At 45.8% G+C, this 27,666-nt stretch overlaps 1 protein-coding gene across 1 annotated transcript in view; it reads right to left on the bottom strand.

Moving 5' to 3' along the window:
* LOC127052582 (membrane-spanning 4-domains subfamily A member 15-like) overlaps positions 1–19,710 on the bottom strand; it is a 43,721-nt gene extending 24,011 nt beyond the window's left edge. Inside the window, exons 1-3 of the mRNA XM_050956411.1 lie at positions 19,679–19,710; positions 7,785–7,899; positions 285–567 (exon numbers count right to left, since the gene is read on the bottom strand). Coding sequence (XP_050812368.1) covers positions 285–554 — 270 coding nt within the window. The 5' untranslated portion in view covers positions 555–567; positions 7,785–7,899; positions 19,679–19,710. The remainder of the gene's footprint in view (positions 1–284; positions 568–7,784; positions 7,900–19,678) is intronic.
* Positions 19,711–27,666: the final 7,956 nt, after the last annotated feature.

The raw sequence follows: 27,666 nt of genomic DNA, 5'->3' as shown, positions 1-27,666 counted from the left end.
TTAATCCTTATTTCTCTCTGTTTGGGCAACTAGGATGAATCACTAATCCTGGAACTCTGGGTCTATTCCCCCTGACCCAAAAGCAATGAAGTCTCAAGAAGAAGTGCTAAGTCACCTGATGGCACTGGCATCTTGGCATCCTTCCCATAAAGCTGTTGGTAAAAGTAAAAAAGAAAAAGGTGGAGTCTGGAATTTGCTCATGCTCAGTCATTCAGCCGCCTTTGCAGGTCCTTCTGCATTGAAATGACTCATTCTCATGGATTAAGGGAAAAGATCACACTTACCCCCAGGGTCTTGGGCTGGGCTTTGAGGAATATCTCCATCATCCCTACTTTCTTCAGCTGTGCAACCTGCTCAGCGGGACTCCCGGGGTACATTGACCCAAGAGGTTGGTTCCCAGGGTTCATAACTCTGAACTGCTGAGGCCCACATTGCACCATCTCAGGAGTCAGGGAAACGGCACCAGAGACTCCCTGGCCTTGGTGGATGATGCCAGCACTGTTTGGGGGCATGAACACAAGCACTCCATTGGCCATGCTTCCTGGTGCTGCCATGATGATGAAGATGCTGCATAAAAGAGTGATTGGCCCAGATTAAGCCATATGTAATAATACTGACTCCCCAAATTAGCTGAGTAGGAATCTTAGTTAGCTAATGCTCAACCCCTTTTGAGTTCCTGCCATGATTTTGTCCTTCACATGGAGCTATAATTGGAGCACTAGCAACACCCTAAAGATAAGGGTTGAGATTTCAAAAGCTGACTCAAGGATTCAGCCACACAACTCCCATTAAATTCAATTTTCTTGTTGGCTTTTAAAATCTCAACCAAGGAGCTCTAGTGTCTCCATTTCACACCTCCTTTTCCAGATGCTCTTTAATTTTCTGGATCTCTCATTTTTGGAATGGAATTTTCCAGAGCTGTGCAATTGATTATCTTAGGACTCACAGAAGGTAAAATTAACTTGGGTTCTTTGGCACAAAGACTTTGCTGTTGCTCCCATCTAAGTGAAGGAAACATTCCCATTAACTTCAAAGGCATGGGATCAGACCCCAAAGCATTTACGGAAGAGTTGGCCAGAAATGTTCCACTAAAACTGTTTTCTGATGGAAAATTGGGTTTTCATTTAAGTGAATATTTGTGTGTGTGGAAAGGGTCTCCTTTTCACAGAACTTTTCATCACAAAACTGAGAGCTCTCAACCAAAAATGTTTCAATTCAGCTATGCTGCCGTGGTGCCTCATACGACATGTAGCTCAGTTGCCACATATCCCTGTTCCTGACTGCAGGCTGAGATCCTTAGCTGGACTATATTTCTCATCATGTGCCATGGCCAGGGACTCCAATAATGCACTGCCTCCATTTTGAAGAGGCATGACCATGATGTGCCACAGGAAATGTTGTCTGGCCAGGATTCCAGGCCTACAGAAGAAAAGGGAGGCAATGACGCACAGGAATTCCCGCATTACAGCATTTCCAAATCAAAATATTTTAGTATTCAGATTTCCAGTGAAAATTGAATTTTTCTGCAGAAAAAATTGAATTTGTCCCCTGGCTCCAGTTAACAACACAAAGGCTAGTTAATAACAATCGCCCAACACTCTAACAGAAAGATGGCTACAGAGGCACATATGCCTATGGCCCATTTTGCGAAACATTTATGGGTTCTTCCACATGGCAATGTACAGCACTAACCCCATAGGCGCCAGTCTTCACAACGCTCCTGGCTGCTGCTAGGTTTGGCATGTTAAGAGGCTCTAGATATTTTTTAAGTGTTAACAAGCACTGGAAAGTAGGTTGTGATCACGGTCTGTAAGTGGGAAGATTATTTCTAAGGGTAGATGGCTCTTTCATTTGGCAGACAAAGGGGAAACAAGATCCAGTGTTGGAAGCATAAATTCAGGCTAGTGCAAGCAGGAATTAAGGGGCTTGATGCAGAAATCTGTGAGGAGAAGTTCTATGGCCTCTGTTACTGAGGCGATCAGACTAGATGACCATAATGATCCCTTCCAGCCTTGAAAGCTCTCAATTTAAATGCTGATCTAACCTATGTGGGTAGTAAGGAGGAAGAAAAGGCTAAAGGGCCATGGGAATAGTCAGGACTGTCTCTTCCTTCCCAGAGATTCTATTCTCTCTAACCTGTGCAACCCCTTTTGTCCCATTTCTGTTTCCCTTTCACCATCTGGACCAGAATACTTCATTCATTTGCTTGGGGATGTTGTAGGAGTGGGAAGGTGGCAGGGTGACACCACTTGTGTCTATGTTTTCAAAAGAACTGCAGGCATTGACCTTTGGCAGCACCAAATGCTCACCCCAGATCCAGCTGTTATTAGACAGGAGACGTCACAGACGATATCAACACCATTCTGACCTCTGAACCCCATCCCTTTTATTCACTGGCTAGAGCCAAGTCATTAGGGTTGCTAGCTGTCCGGTTTTTGACAGAATGCCCAGGCAAAAAGGGACCATGGTAGCTCCCGTCAGCTTTGCTGACCAGGCCATTAAAAGTCCAGTTTGTTGGCTCAGGCAGGGTCCCTACCTGGTTCCGCTATCCAGGAAGCTGTCAGGATCTCCCTCTGGCTCGTAGGCAGAGGATGGCCACAAGGGCTCTGTGTGCTGCCCCCACCCAGGAACCACCTCCAATGGGAGATGAGGGGGTGGCACCTGCAGGTGCAGGCAGTGTGCAGAGTCATGTGGTCATGCCTCCACCTAGGAGCTGGAATGAGATGCGGGTAGCTTCCCAGATAGTGGAACCAGGCAGGGAGATTGCCTGAGCCAACAAATCCCCTTCCATGCCCCAACCCTCTGCCCCAGCCCTGAGCCCCCTCCTGCACCACAAACCCTGGCCCCACCCCAGATCCCACAGCCGCAGCCGGAGCCCTCACCCCCCACACACACTCCAACCACCTGCCTCAGCCCAGAAACCTTCTGCACCCCGCACCCCTCGTTTCTGGCCCCACCCCAGAGCCCATACACCTTCTCACACCTTAACCCCCTGCCCCAGCCCGAAGCCCTCATCCCTGGCCCCACCCCAGAGCCCACATCTGCAGCTGGAGCCCTCCCCCACTCTCAGACCCCAACCCCCTGCCCTAGCCTGGAGAAAATGAGCAAGTGAGAAAGGGTGGGGGAGAGCGAGTGACGGAAGGAGAGGGGACGGAGTGAGCGAGGGGCATGGCCTCAGAGAAGGGGTGGAGCAGGGGCAAGGATGTTTGGTTTTCTGCAAATAGAAAGCTGGCAACCCTACAAATAGTGGAGAGCAGCTGATGCATGAAAATATTTGAATTAATGCAAGCAAATTATGTCACTGCTCCATCTTTCTGTATGAACGTTTTCTAGAGGTCTGGTAAGTGACACTTACTCAAATAGAAGCATGCTGTTTTGAGCCACAAATTTCTCCCTCCTCCTCTCTTCCCCACTTATTAGATAATCGGATCTAGTGCTTTCTAAATTCTGACCTCATTTTCCTACAAGAGTCCTGAAAGGATCTCAGTATCTCCATGGCTGTCTTGCCCAGTTTGGCCACCAACCCCCAGTTTTAATGATCACCCAAGAGAGTGTTTGCCAATGCACTTACTCTGTCACCGCAGCTCCTCTCCTCCGTCCAGCTATGGGTGACTCCAAGCCTCACCAGGCAATTCTCCAGGGGGTTTTATTAGCGTCAGACTTTGAATCCTGCCCTGATAGTCACACTCAGCTCCTCCCTCCTTCTCTGCCCTGTTTTACTGCAGGACTCCAAAGTCCTGTTCCCTTCCCCCATTCTCATCAAGGTCCCTCCTATGCCTTTTCCCCATCCTAATCACCATCCCTTCTGGGTCAGAGCATATGGGACTCCACATAGGAGCCCACCAACACTCCCCTTTGGCCACCAGGGTCACTACTGAATGAGACCCTTCCTTTTCCTGTTTGCTTAGAGGAAACTGCCACAACCGGTTGGCTATGTTCAGATCAAAATTTTTGATTGGTGAAAAACTGGGCTTTGTTATAAACAAAAATGTTGCCTGGAAAGCTGAACACCCAGAAAAAAATTGTCTGAAAACTGAATAATTTTCAGTTTCTTGAAGAAAAGTAGGAATTTTCCACTGAAAATTTTGATGAAAACAACCATTTTAATTGACATTTGCCATGGATGAAAGGCCTTTTTTCCAAACAGCTCTAATAAGAGCATTCAGTACTTATCTAGTGCTTTTCATCTCCAAGGTATGTGCTCTCTCTCTTTCTGCAGCATCCTACTTTGCTGCATCTAAGCATCTTAAATATTTAGGAACTTCTTATTCAGCATTTACCACTAGGAGAAATTGTGAGGCTCTGTGATCTTAAATGTCAGCAGTACACAGACAATACCCATCTCTGGGTCTCCTTGAGATCAAATAAACACACTCCCGTCACCCAGCTGCCTAGTACTTGAGTGATGAAGCAGTGGATGAAATGCCATTAGGTGAGGTGAACCGCAGCCAAGATAGAGCTAACGTAAGTAGAGAAGAGGAAATATTTTGAAGCATTGGCTTAATACCATCACATCTCCCTCAGACTCTTTGCTTGTGAGATGGGAAATTACTGGTTTCTTTGCAGCCATTCTGAAGGGAAAATGGGCTCTTTTCCAAAGGAATGTCTGCAAATAAGCCAGACAAAGAGACAATCTGATTTAAATCATTTGACTGTGAACAATTTATTCAGCTTTGCTAAAAGAACATAAGGGATTTCTATTGGAACTTAACTTCCCTCAAATGTATACAAATGTAATCTATGTACAGCTATGTAAAAATTAAAGCAGTGTAAGGGCTGTTAAGTAAAAGAATGTGTTTGTGCAAATATATTGTGTAAATATGTGAGGTTTTAAGTACCTAAATCAACACTCCTGGTTTGTAAAACTCTGTTCTGTAGGTTTAAGATAAACTGTTTTTTGTTTTGTTTTGTTTTAAATAATACCACTAAAATCCATTTGAATCTTTCATTTAAAGTTGCAAAACTGAGAGACGCTTTTTGTCAGATACAGGTAACTAGTGTTGTTTGGCTTTGGTATTTAGCATTTAACCCTTACGATACCTCAAAGCTTTCTAAAGTTCAGTATCGTTTTAAAGACCAAAGTCGTGGCTGCAGCAGAGCAGTCAAACCCAGGAGAATGGGAATAGATTCTGGATTTGTTTTTTGGTAATAAAATAGAAAATAAGAGCGGTATTAAAAGAATAAGAAATTTTTAAAAAGATAATGCCATTCTGGAGCAACAGAAGGCATGAGGTGCACCAAGAAGCAATGTTAGAAACACTGAGTCTTAGGTCTGGTCTACACTACGAGTTTATATAGAATATAGCAGCATTAAATCAAATTAACTCTACATCTGTCCACATAACGAAGCCATTTTTGTCGACATAAAGAGCTCCTAAAATTGATTTCTGTACTCCTCCCCGACGAGGGGAGTAGCGCTGAAATCGACATTGCCGGTTCGAATTAGGGTTAGTGTGGACACAATTCGAAGGTATTGGCCTCCAGGAGCTATCCCACAGAGCACCATTGTGACCGCTCCGGACAGCAATCTGAACTCGGATACACTGGCCATGTAGACAGGAAAAGCCCCGCGAACTTTTGAATTTCCTTTTCTGTTTGCCTAGCATGGAGCGCTGATCAGCACAGGTGGCCATGCAGAGCTCATCAGCACAGGTGACCATGCAGTCCCAGAATCGAAAGAGTTCCAGCATGGACCGTACGGGAGGTACTGGATCTGATCACTGTATGGGGAGACAAATCCGTGCTATCTGTGCTATCCAAACTACGTTCCAAAAGACGGAATGCCAAAACATTTTAAAAAATCTCCAAGGCCATAATGGACAGAGGCCGCAACAGGGACTCAACACAGTGCCACGTGAAACTTAAGGAGCTGACACAAGCGTACCAGAAAACCAAAGAATCAAACGGATGCTCCAGGACAGATCTGCAGACATGCCGCTTCTACACTGAGCTGCATGCAATTCTGGGGCGGGGGGCACCACCACTACCCCACCCCTGTCCATGGACTCTGATGATGGGGTGTTCTCAGTCACCATGCCTGAGGATTTTGCAGATGGGGAAGATGATGAGGAGGAGGCGGCGGCTGAGGAGAGCACTTAGCACACCGTTCTCCCTGACAGCCAGGATGTTTTTTCTCAGCCTGACTGAAATAGCCTCCCAACCCTCCCAAGGCGGTATCCCGGACCATGAAGCCATAGAAAGGAACTCTGGTGAATGTACCTTTGTAAATATAAAACATGGTTTAAAAGCAAGCGTTTTTTAATTATTAATTTGCCCTGAGGACTTGGGTTGCATTCGTGGCCAGTACAGCTACTGGAAAAGTCTGCTAACAAGTCTGAGGATGGAGTGGAAATCCTCCAGGGACAACTTCATGAAGCTCTCCTGGAGGTACTCTAAAAGCCTTTGCAGAAGGTTTCTGGGCAGTGCAGCCTTATTGCATCCTCCATGGTAGGACACTTGACCACGCCATGCTAGTAGCAAGTAATCTGGTATCATTGTATGACAAAGCCTGGCAGCGTGTGGTCCCGGTGTTTGCTTGCATTCAAGCAACATCTGTTCTTAATCTCTCTGTGTTATCCTCAGGAGAGTGATATCGTTCATGGTAACCTGGTTGAAATATGGGAATTTAATTAAGGGGACATTCATAGGTGGCTGTTCCTACTGGGCTGTTTGCCTGTGGCTGAAAAGAAATTTTCCCTGCAGTTAGCCAAGCGGTGGAGGGAGAAGGGGCATTGGCGCTGAGCTGTTCGGGTTTGGCTAGCAGGGATCTTCCCTGATACCAGCCACACAGTGCGATGGGGGGAGCATTAAAGCGATCATCCCAGAGAAAAGGATGGGGGGGTTAGTTTGGTTTCTGCTGTGCAGCGCTCGGAATGTCGACGCTTGCCACGATACTATGGATGCACACTGCCGAATTAATGTGCTTAGTGTGGACGCATGCACTTGACTTTATACAATCTGTTCCCCAAAATCAACTTCTGTAAAATCAGAGTAATTTTGTAGTGTAGACATAGCCTTAAGGTGGCTCTGAGTGATCAGACTGTGACTTTGATAAGGGTACATGAAAACTCTGTGAGCACAAAATAGTTACATCTTATGTAAAAATTGATATGGCTAATATAACGTTATAAAAGTTAAACTATGAAAGTGTGACAAAGTTCCTCCTTTACCTTAGTGGGTCCTGTGCTTATTGGCGGATTTGCTCACCTCAGTGATCTTCCCCTCTGGTGGAACCCACAGTCTGGGTCAACTTCTCCTGTGTCTGATCAGGAGTTGCGAGGTTTGGGGGGAACCTGGGCCCATCCTCTACTCTGGGTTCCAGCCCAGGGCCCTGTGAATTGCAGCTGTCTATAGTACCTCCTGCAACAGCTGCATGACAGCTACAACTCCCTGGGCTACTTCCCCATGGCTTCCTCCAAATACCTTCTTTACCCTCACCACAGGACCTTCCTCCTGCTGTCTGATAATGCTTGATTGTCAGATAATTCCTCAATCCTCCAGCAGCGCACCCTCTCAGTCTCAGCTCCTTGCGCCTCTTGCTCCCAGCTCCTCACACGCACTTCCTCTCCTCCGGTTCCTCCCTGCCTGACTGGAGTGAGCTCCTTTTCAAACTCAGGTGCCCTGATTAGCCTGCCTTGATTGGCTGCAGGAGTTCTAATCAATGTAGCTATCTCCACTGCCTTCTAGAAAGATCTTAATTGGCCCCAGGTGCCTTGATTAATCTGGAGCAACTGCCATTTGGTTACCATGGTACTAGGGATTTGTTTAGCCTGGGGCTAACATACCTGTTCCTCAGTACTTTACTGCAGCCATCTGGCCTTGCCCCATCACAAAAGGAATGTGCATTTTTCCCAGGACATGTGCAGTGTATATTGAAGAAGGTGGAAAAAGAAGTCAACTCTAAGAATAAGAGAGGGACAGGTTAATCCTAAGTAGAAAAAAAAAACTTTGTGTGTGTATGGAGTGCTGAAATCTGAAGACAGATACAAATTTACAAACACACTGATCCTCATATACACAGGTATGCAATCCCCACACTCACACCCATGTACACCCCCCATGTGTGTAAACATATGTGTATACATATATGAAACTTCATTTCATATATGAATCCCCTACGTACTAGCCATATTCTTTTCCCTAGAGAGGTGAATGGGCAGATACCATGGAACATGCTGCTGGTCACTTGCTGTTACGCTCAATACTTTGGGTATGTCTACACAGCAAAAAAAGTCCCACAGCAGCAAGTCTCAACAGGCCCAGGTCAACTAACTCAGGCTTATATTATGGTGCTAAAAATAATATAGATGTTCTTGCTCAGGCTGGAGCCCGGGAACTGAGACCCTCCTTCTGTGCCGGGTTTCAGAGTCCAGGGTCCAGTTTGAGCGGAAATGTCTATATTGCTATTTTTCATGCCATAGCGTGAACCCCAAAAGCCTGAGTCAGTTGACTTGGGTTCTGAGACTCATTGTTGCGGGCCTTTTTTTCGCAGTGTAGACATACCCTTTGAACAGAGAATCTTGAAGTTCTTGTTGGGAGAATGCAAAGGCATTTACACTTATAGTAACCTTTGCAGAGCATCAGAATCAAAGTCCCAGACCCCTTTGGTGAGCAGTGTGAAGAATTGAGCATTTAGCCTCAAATGACTGAGCGGGCCTTCCTAGAGAAGGACAGGTTAGCCAAGCTGTATATTTGCTACTGATCTTTAGCACACGTAAGCAAGGGGTCAATGTGATGGCAGTGAAAACAGAAATGATTTTATCCTTTAATAAAATGATCCACAGAATTGTGCTGAGCTGCCAGCTGACTGGAAAGGAATGTGATGCTGTAACACACACACCTCCTGGATGTGGTGTTCTGTCCCATCTAGTAGCACGGAGACTACTTAGAGAACAAGATTAATGAGCTGTAAACAGGGGAGTTTCAGAGGGAGTTTCCAGGGGGAGGTTGCAGGGGAGACAAAGACAGAGGAACTGACAAGCTAGTTAAGGGATAAGGTGGTGGTCAGGGCCGGCTTTAGGCCGATTCGCCCGATTCCCAGGAATCGGGCCCCGCGCCTTAGAAACTTTTTTTTTTTAAAACTTACCCCGAGTCCCTGGCTGCGATCTGCTCAGGGGTCTTCCGTGGTCCCGCTCCCTTGAGCGAAGCGCAGGCGGGAGCACGGCAAGCCCCGCGGCCCCGGCTGGAGCCCCGGCTGGAGCGCGGCAAGCCCCGAGGCCCCAGCTGGAGCCTGCCGGAGCGCGGCAAGCCCCGCGGCCCCGGCTGGAGTCCCGGCCGGAGCGCGACAAGTCCCGCTCTCCCGGCTGGAGCTCTGGCCAGAGCGCGGCAAGCCCTGAGGCCCCGCTCTCCCGGCTGGAGCTCTGGGCCTTTAAATAGCCTCCAGAGCCCTGGAGTAGTGAGGGGCTCCGGGGGCTACTTAAAGGGTCAGGGCTCCAGCTGCCTGCCTCTGCCACCCCGGTCCTTAAAATAGCCGCCAGAGCCCTGCCACCCCCATGCATTCCCCAGGGCTCCCACGGCTATTTAAAAGGTCCAGGGCGGGGTAGAAGCTGAGGAGCCCCGGGCCCTTTAAATAGCCCCCAAAGCCCTGGGATAGCAGGGAGCTTGGGGGCTATTTAAAGGGCTGGAGCTCCAGCTGCCTCTGCTGCACCCCCTGCCCTGCCCGCACCAGCCCCGCTCCACCTGCCTGCAGCCAGCTCTGCACCCCGTGCCCGCAGCCAGTCCCTGTCAAACCCCCTGCCGTGTCTCCAGTCAACCCCTGCCGCACAACCCCTGCTCACCCCCCTGCCTGAAGCCAGACAGTCTCACACTCCTCTGTCTCCAGCCCTGCCAACCCCTGCTGCATCCCCCCGTGGCCCTGCCTGAAGCCAGCCCGCCCCACACACCCCCTATCTCCAACCAGCCCCGCACCCCTTGCCCCGCCTGCAACCAGACCCTACCTCCAGTCAGCCCCTGCCCTGCCTCCAGCCAGCCCCATGTCCACTTGTGCCCTGCAGTTCCCAGGGCAGTAACCCTGCACACCTGCTTCAATGAGGGGGGCAGGGAGCAGCTGGGACCCACACATGTGAAACAGCAGTCATTAATAACCAATCAACAGCATATATGATGCAATGTATATAATATATAATTTTATTATTTATATAGTTATGGAAAGTAAATAATACATGACAGAAATGAAAGGCTTTTTTTTCCACTTTTTTTTTTTAAGTCATCCCTGCCAGGGCCTCGCCGAAAATGTTCGAATTGGGCCCCGCACTTCCTAAAGCCGGCCCTGGTGGTGGTCTGGTGCCTGCTGGGGGTTTGTGCTGTGTTGACTACTAGGCTTTAGGTGGGAAGGCTATGACTGATACAGAGGTAGCAGTGAAAGACACAATGAGGATGACTGGATGTGGAAGCTGCGGAATGTACATGATCCTGGAGGGGGTGCCTGAAAAGAGCTTTGTCTGCATGAAGTGCCACCTGATAGAGCTGATGGAAGAAAAGATCCGAGGACTGGAGATGCAGGTGGAAACTCTGGTTGAGTTTAGGAGGGGGTTTGAGCAGAGGATGGAGCACAGACATGAGGGGGCTGAAGGGATAAGCTCAGACTTGCAGATGGAAGCAGGACCAAAGAATTCTGAGGAGAGACTGCTGGGGGAGGAAAGTGGACGGTGGAAGCATGTGACTAAGAGAAGCAGGCAGATGAAAAGCCGGGCCAGTGAAGGAGAAATAGAGCTCAGGAACAGGTTTGCAGAGCTGGAAAATGAAGAAGGGGCACAGCAGGTGGCCGCTGAAGGAGAGAGGGCAAGGAAAAAGAGAAGAGCTGTTAGTCCTACAAAAGGAGGGGAGGAGTCAATGGAGGCAACACCAAATACGAGCCCCAGGGGGATTGCAAGGGGGAATAGGAATCGAGAGGACTTGCAGCCAGTGGGTGCGGGGGATAGACCGGAGAACCACACTGTCACCAGGAAAAGGCAGGTCTATGTGATTGGAGACTCCTTACTGAGAAGAATAGACAGGCCTGTAACTAGAGCTGATCGAGAGAACAGAAGGGTGTGCTGTCTGCCGGGTGCTAAGATACAGGATGTGGACCTGAGGCTGAAAAGGATCCTAGCGGGAGCAGGGAAGAATCCGTTGATTTTCCTTCATGTAGGAACGAATGATACGGCTAGATACTCTCTGGAATGTATCAAGGGAGACTATGCCAGACTGGGGAAGACGCTTAAGGAAATCGAGGCTCAGGTGATCTTCAGTGGGATTCTGCCGGTTCCTAGAGAAGGGCAACAAAGGTGTAACAAGATTATGGGGATCAACAAATGGCTCAGGCAGTGGTGCTATAAGGAGGGCTTTGGGGTGTATGGCCATTGGGAAGCATTTACAGACAGAAGACTGTTCTCTCGGGATGGACTTCACCTGAGTAAGGAGGGAAATAGACTTCTAGAATGGAGGCTCGCCAACCTGATTAAGAGAGCTTTAAACTAGAAATCTGGGGGAGATGGTTGGGAGATGTTCAGGAGATCTCCACGCCGGAATTTAACCTTGAGAGGGAAGTAAACAAAGTAAGAGGGGATACAGCCGTGGACAGAAGAATTGGCATAAGGAAGAAGGGTAGTGTAGATAGCAGACTAACAGGTGATGCTGGTGACAGAATTTCTGTGCCTAACAGAGTAAAGAATGTGAGTGAAGCCAAACGGCAAAAATTAAGATGTCTGTACACTAATGCGAGGAGCCTAGGGAACAAAATGGAGGAACTAGAGCTACTGGTGCAGGAAGTGAAACCGGATATTATAGGGATAACAGAAACATGGTGAAATAGTAGTCATGACTGGAGTATGGGTATTGAAGGCTATGTGCTGTTTAGGAAAGACAGAAATAAAGGCAAAGGTGGTGGAGTAGCATTGTACATCAATGATGAGGTAAACTGTAAAGAAATAAGAAGTGATGGAATGGACAAGACAGAGTCTGTCTGGGCAAAAATCACACTGGGAAAGAAAGCTACTAGAGCCTCCCTTGAGATAGTGCTTGGGGTGTGCTACAGACCGCCGGGATCTGATCTGGATATGGATAGAGACCTCTTTAATGTTTTTAAGGAAGTAAACACTAATGGGAAATGTGTGATCATGGGAGACTTTAACTTCCCAGATATAGACTGGAGGACAAGTGCTAGCAAGAATAATAGGGCTCAGATTTTTCTGGATGTGATAGCTGATGGATTCCTTCACCAAGTAGTTGAATAACCAACAAGAGGGGACGCCATTTTAGATTTGGTTTTGGTGAGTAGTGAGGACCTCATAGAAGAAATGGTTGTAGGGGACAACCTTGGTTCGAGTGATCATGAGCTAATTCAGTTCAAACTAGATGGAAGAATAAACAAACATAGATCTGGGACTAGGGTTTTTGATTTCAAAAGGACTAACTTTAAAGAATTAAGGAAATTAGTTAGGGAAGTGGATTGGACTGAAGAACTTGTGGATCTAAATGCGGAGAAGGCCTGGAATTACTTTAAGTCACAGCTGCAGAAACTATCACAAGCCTGCATCCCAAGAAAGGGGAAAAAAAACATAGGCAGGAGTTGTAGACCAAGCTGTATGAGCAAGCATCTCAGAGAGGTGATTAAGAAAAAGCAGAAAGCCTACAAGGAGTGGAAAAAGGGTGGGATTAGCAAGGAAAGCTACCTTAGTGAGGTCAGAACATGTAGGGATAAAGTGAGAAAGGCTAAAAGCCAAGTAGAGTTGAACCTTGCAAAGGGAATTAAAACCAATAGTAAAAGGCTCTATAGCCATATAAATAAGAAGAAAACAAAGAAAGAAGAAGTGGGACCGCTAAACACTGAGGATGGAAAGGAGGTTAAGGATAACCTAGGCATGGCCCAATATCTAAATAAGTACTTTGCCTCAGTCTTTAATAAGGCTAATGAGGAGCTTAGGGGTAATGGAAGGATGACAAATGGGAATGAGGATATGGAGGTGGATATTACCACATCTGAGGTAGAAGCCAATGAACAGCTTAATGGGACATAATCGGAGGGCCCAGATAATCTTCATCCGAGAATATTAAAGGAACTGGCGCATGAAATTGCAAGCCCGTTAGCGAGAATTTTTAATGAATCGGTAAACTCAGAGGTTGTACCGTACGACTGGAGAATTGCTAACATAGTTCCTATCTTTAAGAAAGGGAGAAAGAGTGATCCGAGTAACTATAGGCCTGTTAGTTTGACATCTATAGTATGTAAGGTCTTGGAAAAAATGTTGAAGGAGAAAGTAGTTAAGGACATTGAGGTCAATGGTAATTGGGACGAATTACAACATGGTTTTACTAAAGGTAGATCATGCCAAACCAACCTGATCTCCTTCTTTGAGAAGGTGACAGATTATTTAGACAAAGGAAATGCGGTAGACCTAATTTACCTCAATTTCAGTAAGGCATTTGACACGGTTCCACATGCGGAATTATTAGTCAAAGTGGAAAAGATGGGGATCAATATGAAAATTGAATGGTGGATAAGGAACTGGTTAAAGGGGAGACTATAATGGGTCATACTGAAGGGTGAACTGTCAGGCTGGAAGGAGGTTACTAGTGGAGTTCCTCAAGGATCGGTTTTGGGACCAATCTTATTTAACCTTTTTATTACTGACCGTGGCACAAAAAGCGGGAATGTGCTAATAAAGTTTGCGGATGACACAAAGCTGGGGGGTATTGCTAACACGGAGAAGGACCGGGATATCATACAGGCAGATCTGGATAACCTTGTAAACTGGAGTAATAGTAATAGGATGAAATTTAATAGTGAAAAGTGCAAGGTTAGGGATTAATAATAAGAATTTTAGATATACATTGGGGATGCATCAGTTGGACGCAACAGAAGAGGAGAAGGACCTTGGGGTATTGGTTGATCACAGGATGACTATGAGCCGCCAATGTGATATGGCCGTTAAAAAAGCTAATGTGGTTTTAGGATGCATCAGGCGAGGTATTTCCAGCAAAGATAAGGAGGTGTTAGTACCGTTATATAAGGCACTGGTGAGACCCCACCTGGAATACTGTGTGCAGTTCTGGTCTCCCATGTTTAAGAAGGATGAATTCAAACTGGAACAGGTTCAGAGACGGGCTACTAGGATGATCCGAGGAATGGAAAACTTGTCATATGAAAGGAGACTCAAAGAGCTTGGCTTGTTTAGTCTAGCCAAAAGAAGGCTGAGGGGGGATATGCTTGCTCTTTATAAATATATCAGAGGGATTAATATTAGGGAGGGAGAGGAATTATTTAAGCTTAGTACCAATGTAGATACGAGAACAAATGGGTATAAACTGGACGCTAGGAAGTTTAGACTTGAAATTAGATGAAGGTTTCTAACTATTAGAGGAGTGACGTTCTGGAACAGCCTTCCAAGGGGAGTAGTGGGGGCAAAAGACATATCTGGCTTTAAGACTAAGCTTGATAAGTTTATGGAAGGGATGGTATGATGGGATAGCCTAATTTTGGCAATTGATCTTTGATTATCAGCAGATAAGTATGCCCAGTGATCGGTGATGGGATGTTGGATGGGATGGGATCTGAGTTACTGCAGAGAATTCTTTTCTGAGTGCTGGCTAGTGAGTCTTGCCCACATGCTCAGGGTTTAGCTGATCGCCATATTTGGGGTCGGGAAGGAATTTTCCTCCGGGGCAGATTGGCAGAGGCCCTGGAGGTTTTTCGCCTTCCTCTGCAGCGTGGGGCATGGGTCACTTGCTGGTGGATTCTCTGCAGTTTGAGGTTTTCAAACCACAATTTGAAGACTTCAATAACTCGGACATAGGTTAGGGGTTTGTTATAGAAGTGGATGGGTAGAGTTCTTTGGCCTGCTTTGTGCAGGGGGTCGGACTAGATGATCACATTGGTCCCTTCTGACCCTAGAATCTATGAGTTTGCTTTACAGCCTTAGCTAACAGTTTAGCTCATGCAGTAGAGGCTCATGCACTAAGCTCCACAAGTCCTAGGTTCGACCCTACCCGCTGACGACCAGGTCTGTTGGGGTTACACTACTACCACATTTTTCATCATTCAGCTACAGCGGGATGGGAAGCAGATTTTCCATTTTGCAGGAAATTCCACAATTCTGACATTCCCCCCTCTCCCCATTCCAAAACAAAAATAAAAACATCTGAAAGGTCTAGTGAAATTAAATTTTGGGAAAAAAATTGTTTTGGGTCAATCAAAACATTTTAATTTGGACCTTTTTATATTTTTTATATTTACAACTATTAAAATATTAATGAATTTATCTTTGAGAAATCATTGTGGAATGAAAAAAAATCAAAACTTTTAATTCCAAAAATGTTGAAAAGGGACATTTTGAAATTATCAGGATATTTTGTTTCTTTTTATTTCCCCCTCCTGCAAAAAAAATTCATCAAAATAGTCACACTTTTAAATGTTTCACTTTCAGTGAAAACAGTGCCACACATAAAAAAACCCTTCAGTGAAATAATTCAATTATAATCTCAATCTCTAGTTTCACTCACTCCCAGTCATATCCCTCTGCCATCAGTTATCAAGTCCAGCAGGAACAAACATAATTCCAAACTATGATCTGACTTCAGTTCCACTAAGGAATGAAATACTCATTGTATCAGGGTCACAACAGGTCACTTGTAGCCCGAAGTACACAGCGGATGGGGAACTCCACAATGATGTCAAGAGCAGCACGGCCAAAATCCCCTGGAGGGCTCAAAGTCACATGTCATTTCCTACTGACTATTAGAGATAACGCCTTCCCCAGGACTGCAGCTCTCCTTTCCCTCCAGTCCTGGGGACACAGACATCCAGGTCTGGCTCTTTCCTCCTCCCAAGCACTCCCCAGAGCATCTCCTCCTCACCCATAATTATTTAGAGCCTAATTCAGCTGCTCTTACTCTGCCTGAGTAGGCTCTTACTCCGCCTAAGGGGACTTTCATCTCTCGACCAACAAGACTACTTCACAAGCCAGGTACTGCTTGCTCCAGGAGTGCTCTATAGAAGAGATGTAGATGTATGCTATACACAGGTCTATATAGACAGTTAATAGAAAGAGCGCCACCTATTAGAACATAAGAATAAATTGTTATGTACTGCAAGTGACTTCCTGAGTAAGAGGAGAAGAGTCTGGCCTTGATTTATTAGCCACATTATTATTATTATTACTATTATTATTATTTTAAACAAAAGCCTGACCTTCAGTCTGATCCTGCTTCCCCTGATTCAAGAGGCGTTTTGCTGTTAGCCTCAATGTGATCCAGATCAGGACCATTAAAAAAAAAATCAGTCCAATGGCCATCGTCTTTACTGAATTCCGGCAAAACTGGAACCAAACTCCTAGAAAATTTCTGGCTTCCAGAGCTGGGATTGGAACAACTCCAGGCTCTTAGCTTTCTAAACACATGAAGCGATTTGAGAAGTCACATCTCCAGGCAGAATCCAGTCACTTACCAACAAAAGCTCCCTACTAGAGGCATTGTCATAATGTGTGCTGTTCGGGATCAGATCCATTAGCAACAGAACGATCCCAGTAAAGGAGCTAACAGCACAAGGCAGGCTCATTCCCAAGCAGCTTCACACCCCCAAGAGACCCACAAAAGGGCTGGCAGGAGGACAAACAGGTTTTGGCTAAAACAAAAACCAACCCATCAACCTTCACACACACACACACTCCAAAATCTCAGACCCCTGAATCTCTCTGGGAGTTCAGAAAGAGTCTTGTTTTCCCTTTGTTCAACAGCTGCCAAATTTCTTGACGTTGTCCAAGACAGGAAGTTCCAAGATGCCAGTAAATATCTAACCAAGTTACTGAATCACTGTGACACAGATTTTCAGCTACGTTAGGCAGGGATTGTCTTTTGTTTTTGTATAGTGCTTAGCACAATAAGGTCCTGGTCCATGATTTGGCAAGTCTCAGCACTTCCATGACTGTTTCCTCATCTGCAAATTGGGGCTAGTGATGCTCACTTCATCTGTAAAGTGCTTTTGCTGTAAAGTGCTTTGAGATCTAATGAGCTAGGTATTATTAATAAAACCACCATCCCTGCTGTCAATAATTGGCACCTTTGTTCTCATTCGCAGCAGAAAGAGCAAGGATTGATTGCACCATGTAGACTGAGTTGCCATGGTGCTGATATGCAAAGCAAGTTTGCCTGCATTTGTTGGCAGGAAGTAGTTAACAGAGAGCAGGGTGTGAAATTTAGGTTCTAGTAAAACTTTTACTTAGCTAAACCAGACGATGTCATTGTCAAAGCAGATATTTCTGAATCGATTTTTTGGAACTAACGAAAGTTCAGAAAAACAGAATGGAGATGCAAGTGACTCTGAATGTGACAAGGAAGAAGGGTTAGAAAAGAAAAAGCAACATTCGGCCTTCAATCAAAAATACTATTAATCTTACATTAAGTATGGGTTTGCTGCAAGTGAGGATGTAGAATGCTCAAAACCTCTCTGTACTGTGTATGGCACAACTCTGAGCAATGCTGCTATGAAATCTTCAAAAATGCTTTGACACCTTGAAATCAAACATCCAAATTTAAAACAAAAAAGCCAGTGGAATTCTTCCAACAGAAGTGAGATGAAGTGAAGGGGCAAAAGAAACTGCTGCTATGTTAAAAGCATCATATCTGCTGTCCCTATACATTGCTAAATGCAAATCACCATTTACATCTGGTAAAGAACTAATGGTGCCTTCAGTAATAGATGCCTGTCACGAAGCTTGTGTGATACAACTGCCAAAAAAGTGAGTTGCATTCCACTGTCAGTGATACAAAATTCACAATTTTAGCAACTATACCGAGGACAATATTAAGCACTGGGGACAATTTCTTGGCTGCCAAGACCAGTCGAATCACAATATTGTAGAATATATCGAAGCTCAGTTGATAGAAAGGGTGAGAGTATCAAGCTGGTGTGCAGTTCAGTCGGATGAGTCAATGGACATTTCTAACACAGCGGTTCTTACTGTTTATGTGCGCTATGCCTATGAAGTCTACTCCGCTGAGAAGAGCTGCCACAAAACACAACAGGTGCTGAAGTTTTCCAGGTCCTAAATGAGTATGTGACAGGCTGCAGTGACAGGCAGACATTCAGGTGTTAGATGGAAGTTGCTCAAGCAATGCACTACTTTGTTCACTGAGAGGTCTTGGCAGCCAAGAAATTGTCTCCAGTTCTTAATATTGTCCTTGGTATAGTTGTTAAAATTGTGAATTTTGTGAAAGCAAATGGACTCAATTCTCACATCTTTGCTACAATGAGTGAAGAAATGGGGTCCGAACACCATCACTTACTCTTACATGATGAGGTGCAGTGGTTATCCCATGGCAAAGTATTAAACCAAGTGTATGAGCTGTGATGTGAACTTGAAGCCTTTCTGTCTCAAAAGACGACTTTGGAAACTACATGAGGATCTCACTAGATCAATAGCTCCTTATTCTGCAAACAGCAGAGATGGGTTAACCTGCCTGCTTCCTGTGGTATGACTGTTTTCTGTGAACTGCACCATTAAATATATGTCATCTGCCTTATGTCAATCTGAGAGAGAGTTAATGCAGCATGTTACAAAGGAGGAGCCACACACTGTGTGCTCTCTCCCTCTTCCCCTCCTCTCCCCTCCTTTGTTCTTCCCTATTTCTCCAAGGGTATAGCTACACTTCGGAGGTGTAATTTCCAGCTAGGGCTGACATACCTGAGCTATCTTTGACTGAGGTAGTGCACTAATAATAGCAGTGTATCCATGGCACACATACCTAGGAGCTTAGATGAGATTGTACTCAGGCAGCTAGCCGTGGCTTGCCGTGGCTACTTTGCTATTTTTAGCACACTAACTTGATGTAAGTCTACCCAGGATGGAAATTACACATCCACCTGCAGTCTAAAATAAAAGTCACACTGGCTGAAACAACATGGCTGCTCTACAGGCAACAGTTTCTACTCCTTTGGATCTTTTCTGTTTTCAAAAATCTGTTCAATTAAACAAATCCAAACAAACGAGGGTGAAGCCTAGAGTTTGCTTATCCTTGGTTGCTCTACAGTCAGACTCTTGGAGATCCTTCACAGTCCTGTATGCATTGAATTGATTAGTCTCCATGGAACAAAGTGCAGGTAGAAATCACACTCACTCCCAGTGTTCTGGGCATTTCTCCAAGGAATGCCTGCACCACCCTCTGATTCAAATGCAGTATGCTGTTTTGAGATTGATTCCTGTGGTGCGTAGCCCCTAAAGATTAGTTCTCAGGATTCATGGCCCCAACCTGCTGATTCCCGGATCACCTCATCTCCTTTGGCTGGGCCAGCCTGATGATATAGGCAGCATTAGTGCGAACGACCATCAACACTCCATTGGCTGTGCGTACTAATGCCCTCCTTGTGACAAAGACACTGCAAAAGAGATGGGATTCATTTAACTGAGTGATGAGTCAGCCCTAGCTAGCAAGTGTCCTAATGTCCCAAAAGCAACCTATAGGCCTCCCCACTGTTGGCCTCCTTACATTCACAAGAGCTCTTACTTCCTATCACTTCACTAGTACTTAATCCATGTCAAAGCTGTGCCCCTCAGTGGGATGGTCGAAAACTTACTTAAACCCTTTTTGATGGAAAACCTGGTTTGTTTGTTTTGTAAAAAGTGTTTGATTTCCATGAAAACAAATTGGATTTCTCACCCAGAAAGCCTAATGCCTTAAAACCAAATAGTTTGATTTAGAATGGTACCTCTTGGGCGTTGTTCCTCATCTCCATTTCCCTCTAGGGGCAGGGCTGCCTGGTCAGACTACATTTCCCATGATGCACTGTGGACAATGACACAATGACTCCCACAATACTCTCCCATCACGAAATGAGGCAATGGTGTATTATGGGAGATGTAGTCTGGGCAGAGACTGACCGATACAGGAAATTGGGAGTATGAGGCACCATGGCAGCATTTCCAAATTGAATATTTCAGTTTTCAGATAAAATTATTTGGTTAATTTTTTTTTTTTGGAATTTGAATTTCCACTGAAAAAAACAATCTATATTTCCTATAAACAGCCCTTCAACTCCCACTCCACACACACACACCCTAATTCAATCACATGTCCCAGTTTTATGGGAAGTGTTGGCTTTTCATAGGATATCCCAAGATTCTCTTTCAGGACACCTGAAATGTTCCAGCTTTTCATTTGATCAATCCTAATGTGGATATTTTTATAACTACAGCATGGAGACCTGTTGCTAGGCCAGATGGAACCTGATCTGTGTTTGCCAGGAGCAAACAATACTGTGGAGCAAGCAGTCAGTGGGAAAAGTGTTTGAAGTGCAGGGAAAGTTGAATGAGCCTGAGCTGCTCTTTTCCCTAGAGTGCAAGTTAAGAATGCTTGTTTGGGGTTCCACCATACACTCATTCAGACACTTGGTTACTGGAAAAAACCTTCCACTCTGGCAGGTACCAACTTCAGCGCACACATTTTTTTAAAAGTTTACTGTTGTATGAGTATTTCACAACTCTATTATCTCCAGAAGGATATTGCAGAACAAGAAGGGCTTGAGGGAAGGGATGAGAGTGAACAGGGGCCTGCAAAAGCTTTGATAGGCAGAGAGATTGAAAAGACTAGGATTGTCACCTTAGAAAGGAAATGAATAAGAAGGCTCATGGTAAAACTATAAAATAATTAGGCTTGGCAGCATGAGATTTTTTTATAATTTTGACAGATAATGTTTATGTTTAAGCATTGTTTCTGGCTTTTATCTATTTACATTTGCACAAAATATAGGTTATAAGCACTTTTTTATGTTAATCCATTTAAATTTTCACAGTTGTGGGAAACTATGGAGGAGTGAGGCAGTAATTATTTAATGACAGTAGATGCTGAGATTCATAAAGTTAAAACTTTATAATTGTTAAAATATAAATTGTCAACATCACGCATCAAAATATACAAAGTAAATATCTTTAAATCAAACTCTAATGTTCTCAGGCAGCATTTTCCATACTTTGCCTCTCTATCCATTTCAATAGTCATCAATGGAAATATTTTTGTTTTTAGTTTCTGTGTGTAATGTGAAATCAGAGTTTACTGACATTTTGTGACCAAGATCAAATCCCTCCAAACCTACAAATAATGAATGATTTAGAGAAGGGAGATTGGGAGTCTCTGTCCCCCCTGCCTCCTAAACAAGAATGAGGAGAAATTGAAAGGTGAGACTGTTCTGCAGCCATGTGGACAAGGAATGGTGTCCCTAGCCTCTGTTTGTCAGAGGATGGAGATGGATGGCAGGAGAGAGATCACTTGATCATAGCCTGTTAGGTCCACTCCCTCTGGGGCACCTGGCATTGGCCACTGTCGGTAGACAGGATACTAGGCTAGATGGACCTTTGGTCTGACCCAGTACGGCCGTTCTTATGTTCTTATGCATGACCTCCAACACCTGTCCAGTCCTTTGTGTTGGGGACCCGTGCACTAGATAATCAGGAATACTGCCTCCACTCTCTCACAGGCAGATGTGACCTAAGCACTAGTAGGTGCGTTAGTAGGACCATTGCCAGCAGATCGAGAGAAGGGATTATTCTCCTCTATTCGGCACTGATGAGGCCACATCTGGAGTATTGAGTCCAGTTCTGGGCCCCGCACTACAGAAAGGATGTAGACAAATTGGAGAGAGCCCAGTGAGGGACAACGAAAGTGATCAGGGGCCTGGGGCACATGACTTAAAAGGAGAGGCTGAGGGAACTGGGCTTGTTTAGTCTGCAGAAGAGAAGAGCGAGGAGGGATTTGATAGCAGCCTTCAACTACCTTAAGAGTCAGCTGTTCTCAGTGGTGGCAGATGACAGAACGAGGAGCAATGGTCTCAAGTTGCAGTGGTGGGAGGTCTAGGTTGGATATTAGGAAACACTATTTCACTAGGATGGTGGTGAAGCACTGGAATGGGTTACCTAGGGAGGTGGTGGAATCTCCTTCCTTAGATGTTTTTAAGGCCCAGCTTGACAAAGCCCTGACTGGGATGATTTAATTGGGAATTGGTCCTGCTTTGAGCAGAGGGTTGACTAGATGACCACCTGAGGTCTCTTCCAACCCTGATATTCTGTGACTGTGTCTCCCTCTTCAGTCCCTTGGATTCTGAAATTCATTTCATTCTGACTTCAGTAGATGCTACCCAGGACCCCAGAACCAGGTACTAGCTACAGCTCTTTGGAAACCCAAGCTCCTGCTATTGCCCTATTGGACTCTCAGAGCTGCCAGGGGACCAGTTTCTTCCCACAGCAGCCACCAGTGCTGACCCCCAGTTCCTCCCTTACTTTCCTCTGATTTTTTAGATTTCATTTCTCTCTGCCCATCAGACAATCAGACCTGCTGCTCTTTAAAAGCCTGACTCAGAGCTCACTGGAGTCAATGAAAGCCTTTCTGCTGACTTCAATGGGTTTTGGATCAGACCTGAAATACACAGTTCATTTTCCTTGAAGCTCAGAGGCAGTGACCAGGGCATTCCCTTTTTAACAGTCCCCCCAATGCAGTGATTGTCAATGCATTTACTCAGCTCTCCCTGTGCTCACCTTCCTCCAGCTCCAGACATCTGCAGCCTCTCCAGGAAATTCATTCAGATTTATACAAGATGTTTTTTCAAGCATCATGTCCTCTCCTTGTCCAAGTTACACTCGGACTGCTCACTCCATCCTCTTCTTCGCCCCTCCCTGTCCAAAATCCACTTTTCCAATAGCTACACCTTCCCATTGGGAGAGTCTTCTTTCATCTGGTTCACAGTAGGGTAGAAAATATGATTTTCAGTCACTTGACCATGGGAAACATTGGTGCTTCTGTGACTTGACTGCCTGTAGGGCCAGCTCCTTGGCTGTCATAAACAAGGCCTGTTCTAGTGATGACTGAGCAGGGCTTCACCCTGAGTGCCTGGGGCTCCTGGGTTGTGCTGGTCAGATTTTTTGGGGGGGTTGATTTCTTCTTGCGCGGCTGCTCATTGGGGGAGCTGAAAACATCTTCTGCACTGGCCTGCAAAATGGCTATGGTAGCTCCTGGGTGTAAACCTCGGAGCTACAATGATTTGAACTAGGTGGGGATATGGTCCCATTGACTACCATAGAGTGACACCGATTTACACCAGCTGGTAACTGATCTATTGAAACCAATGGAGCTATGGCTGATTTACACTGGCTAGGGATCTGGCCCCAGTGACACCAATGACACTATGGCTGATTTATACCAGATGGGGATCTGGGCCTTACTAGTGTCTTCAATTTCACTTGAAGTACTCACTGCTAGTGGCTGACTCAGACTGTGTCAGCACTGATGCTATGGGCCTGTGGACACCGAGGGTCGCCCTCTTTTCAGCCATAGCTGCACCAAAGCTATGGCCCAGTCAAGACTGGAGCGGTTTGCTCTGGCAGAGCTGCCAAAAGAAAGAGCCTAGCCCAATGATCACAGTATGATCTGGGTATGTGCCTTGCTGATTATCACCTTCATAAGTGACAGATAGGTCATTAAAAGAGGAAACTTCTATCCCAGAACAGCTTCTCATCCCCATAGCAAATCACATCAATTCTTCTTTACTTGGGCCTCTTAAGTGTCATAGATCTTGCTATTCCTGTTCTCCGCGCAGGGCTACGAGTGGTCTGTAGTGGTCAGTAGATGAGTTCAAAGGATGCCTGTTAACAGAGGAATCCCAAATTGTACTATAGCCTCTGTGAGTACAACTGCTGGCGTAGATCATATTTTAGAAGATGTTGTGGGGACGACATCAGTTTCTGGGTAGTTTGGAGCAAAAATATTTGCCCAACATATGCTAAGCCCATAGAATTCTCCTAGTCAAAGAGTGACACCCTCACAATTTTTTGTGCGTACCCTACCTGGGATGCAACAGAAGCGCTTCTCCCCCCTGCCCCACCTCCCAATTTTCCATCATGCTAGATCCTGGCTTAGCTGTTGCTGTGTCTCCATATCTGTCCATTTCTCTCAAACAGGAATTACTTCAGAGCAGCCTTAGACCCTGCGCTATACAGGAGCTCAGACTAGATGATCACAATGGTACCTTTGGGCTTCAGAGATCTAGGAGTCTTTCCTTCCTTCTCCCTTTACCCCAGCAGATCCTCCACCGCATCCCCCAACTTGCCAGAAAGTTACATGTATGTGTGTGTTATATGTTGTTGGTGCCACAAAAGAGTTGCAACCACATATGATAAATCTGGGGTGGGCATGGCTCTGGCATGGAAATACCTGAGGAGTGACAAAGAGGAATGTGAACCGCAGAGAATATTGTGGTGTAGGAGGGACAGGTCTTTATTAGCCTAACCCCACGGTGGCTGCACCTATGCCAGATGGGGCTGGGCCACAGCAGCTTTCACAGCAGATGATTGTGGAAGCAAGGAAGCCTCAGCGGATGCCCTGTATGTGTGCACTGTACCCATGCCTGGCTGCACCAGGGGCTGATAGAAAAGCATGGAGGGAGGGGAAGGTGGCTTTCAGGCCACCAGTAACCCACAACTGCATCAGTATTTTTACAGGGGGAGACGTGGTAGATTCAGGATCATGCAACTTCTCTGCTCCCACCCCTTGCTCCTTCACCCTGCCTCTGCTTAGTGCCACTCCCAGCTTGGGAAATGCTGCCATAAACCATGTTCTTTGCCCCATGAGTCAGCTTTCTGGGAGCTGCAAGGAGAGGGGAAAAGGTTTATGGAAGCAGGCATGGAGCCCTTTCTATCCGCAGTCCCTAGGCCCAGTGCCCATCCCACCTGCCTGCCTCCTGGGAAACTCCCTCTCCTTTACACATATCCTTTGTTTCCCTGAGAGGGACTCAGCCTCTGCTGCTCTTTGATCTCTTATATTTTGACCCCTGACATCCCAGCCGGGACAGTACCCACTGAAGCCATAAGGCATAAGCACAGTTAGTCTCTGTATGGCCAAAGAGGGCATGCTGGATTGTACACAATGCATGGTTATAGCTCAAGAGGCCACATGCACGGCCCGTGGTGAGGCCCCAACATGCTGCCAGAGCAGAACCTGGGGAGATCCGTCAAAGGCCAGTCTTAAATGTTGCACCCCCTACTCCTGCATCCTAGGGGAGGAGGTATTTTGGGGGCAGGAATGGGGACAAGGGGGAGAACGATGGTATAAAGCCAGCTAAGTCCTGCCTCTGCATTCAGCTGAGACATGCCAGAGGAGGGAAATGGTGGAGCCAAACCCCTTTGACACATTGGCTATTCTGCACCTGGCAAAGCACCACGGAGTACAAATTAGAGGAGTCCTAACGCCAAACCAGCCCCCCTAGTTCTCATAAACTGGCAGAACAGGCACTGCTGCAGGATGAGCCCTGCAGTTTCTGTTCAAAGGGTTTGGTCCCAAGCATGTAGCTTGGGAAACAGAAGGGACGATTTGCAAGTCATCATCTTCCTCCTCCTCCTCCTCCTCACCACCAAACAGCTTCCTCATCCTCCTTTATCTGCCAGCCTCTAGAACTGGTCAACAGAAATTTGTAACAAAAACAGTTTCAACAACACTGAAATTTGTCATGGAGAAACTTCATCTTCCCACAGCTAACCACCATCGTCTTTCTCATCCCCTTTTTACTGCCATCCTCAAGGGCCAGTTGAAACATAAAAATGAAAAACAAAGTTTTGACAACAATGACATTTCTCTGTGGAGAAATCTGATTTGTGTGGACATTTCTGGGTTTTCCACAATGCTTGTCAAAATATTTCGTTTCGAAAAGTTTGAAATCCCACTTTTACTTAAACAAAAATAAATTCTTTATTTTACCATTTCCTTCCTCTTCCCCTACCCCCCAGTGGAAAAAATAGGGAAAAATAGATGAGAAGTGAGATTTGTCCCACCAGGGGAAGAAATGAAAAAAAATAGTGTTTTTTTTTAAATCATGCTTACCTTTTTGGAGCAGCTCTGCCATGATGGTATTCTTCATCACCACCACCCTAATTCTGAATCATAGAATATCAGGGTTGGAAGGGACCTCAAGAGGTCATCTAGTCCAACCCCTTGCTCAAAGCAGAACCAATCCCCAGACAGATTTTTATCCTAGTTCCCTAAATAGCCCCCTCAAGGATTGAACTCTCAACCCTGGGTTTTGCAGGCTAATGCTCAAACCACTAAGCTATCCCTCCCCCTAACAGTCATCTTCCTATCCCACATTCATTGTTTCTTCCATCCCCACCCGTCAGGGCCTTGGTTGTGCTCTTTATGGATGGGGCTTGTCAGCAGGGCCAGTGCAACCTATTAGGCAACCTAGGCAGTTTCCTAGGGCACTAGGATTTGGGGGGTGGCATTTTCTTCGGCAGCGACTCCGGTGGCCGGATCTTCGGCCTCCCCGGTTGCCACCAGCATTTAGGCGGAGGGAGCTGGGGCAGGGAGGAGCAGGGAGGGCTGCCTGCAGCAACTAAGGCGGGGTGCTCCTCCCCGAATACGCCATCGCTGCTTCACTTCTCCCACCTCCCAGGCTTGCGGCGCCAATCAGCTTAGGCGCTGCAAGCCCGGGAGGCACGAGAAGTGAAGCGGCGATGGCATGCTCGGGGTGGAGGTGGAGCAGGGGTAAGCTGGGGCGTCGGGGGATGCCTCAGAATGGGGAGGGTTGGGGGCTGCTGCCGGGGGGCGCCTCAGGGCGGGGGCTTGGGAGGGCGCATGGTGGAAGTTTCGCTAAGGACATGAAACATCCTTGCACCGGCCCTGCTTGTCAGAAGCAGAGATGGCACCAGAGGTTCTCATTTAAGCTCCAGGGAGGCTGGAGACTCTCAACTGCTCAGAGCTGGAGAACATAGGTAGGTACCCAGAACTCCAGAAAAGAGAAGGCCAGAAGCACGACAGATCGCTTCTGTGAAAGTAGAATGAATTATATTGTGAAAATAGAAAGGATTAAAGAAATGCTGTCTGTACCTTTAAGCAAAATTGTTGGAATGCTACAATCCAGGTGTCAGGAATACAGACATTAACATAGAACAATTGCACCCTTTAAGGGCAATTGGTGAAGTATTAGCCTTAGATCGATGAGAGTTAGTAAGGAAGTAGGATATGCATGCTGTGCCTCAGGTGAATTTTACTGTTTTGATTTCTTTGTTCCTTTATCTAATTCCCGCTCTTTTATCTGTATAAATAAGATAGTTTGTGTCTTGCATGGTGCTCACATTATCTGGATGTTATTAGCAGAGCGCTGTGCTAATAAAACAGAGTAGTCTGACAAACTGTGAGTCCTGAGTCTAACTTTGACACTTCCTAGCTACACACTTGGGAACACACAGGCAGAAAATCACGTGCACCATTGATTGCTCCTGACACAAGACAGACCACAGCAATGAACCCAGAAATATTTTATTTTACTTTGCATCTATCTAGCAGAGCTGTCCAAAGTAAATAAATAAATAAATAAATAAAATGGATGAGAGAAAAATGGTAAAAAAAGTTATGTATTTAATTTGGTCCATCTTGAACCCTGCAAATTAAAAACACCTTGGCAATGAATTCATATTGTTTTTATATTGCAGGGTTGAACTTGGACCAATTATTTTCAGAATTGGATAATTTTGTGTATTAGAGTATATTATTCTGATTTCCCATATTTTAATTTTCTGTTTCCCACTCTTTCTCTCCATCTCCTTGTACCCCAAGTCATATTTGGAGAAAATCTGTTTAAAATGGCTGGAAAGGAAAGAGAAAAAACAAAGGACTGGGAAGGAGGGGAAGGATGACAGATGAAAAGAAGGGATACACTCC

This window comes from Gopherus flavomarginatus, chromosome 5, assembly GCF_025201925.1.
Source record: "Gopherus flavomarginatus isolate rGopFla2 chromosome 5, rGopFla2.mat.asm, whole genome shotgun sequence".
NCBI classification, from domain to species: Eukaryota; Metazoa; Chordata; order Testudines; family Testudinidae; genus Gopherus; species Gopherus flavomarginatus.
Note: the sequence above shows the minus strand (reverse complement) of the source record. Positions and strands in the feature narration are given on the sequence as shown.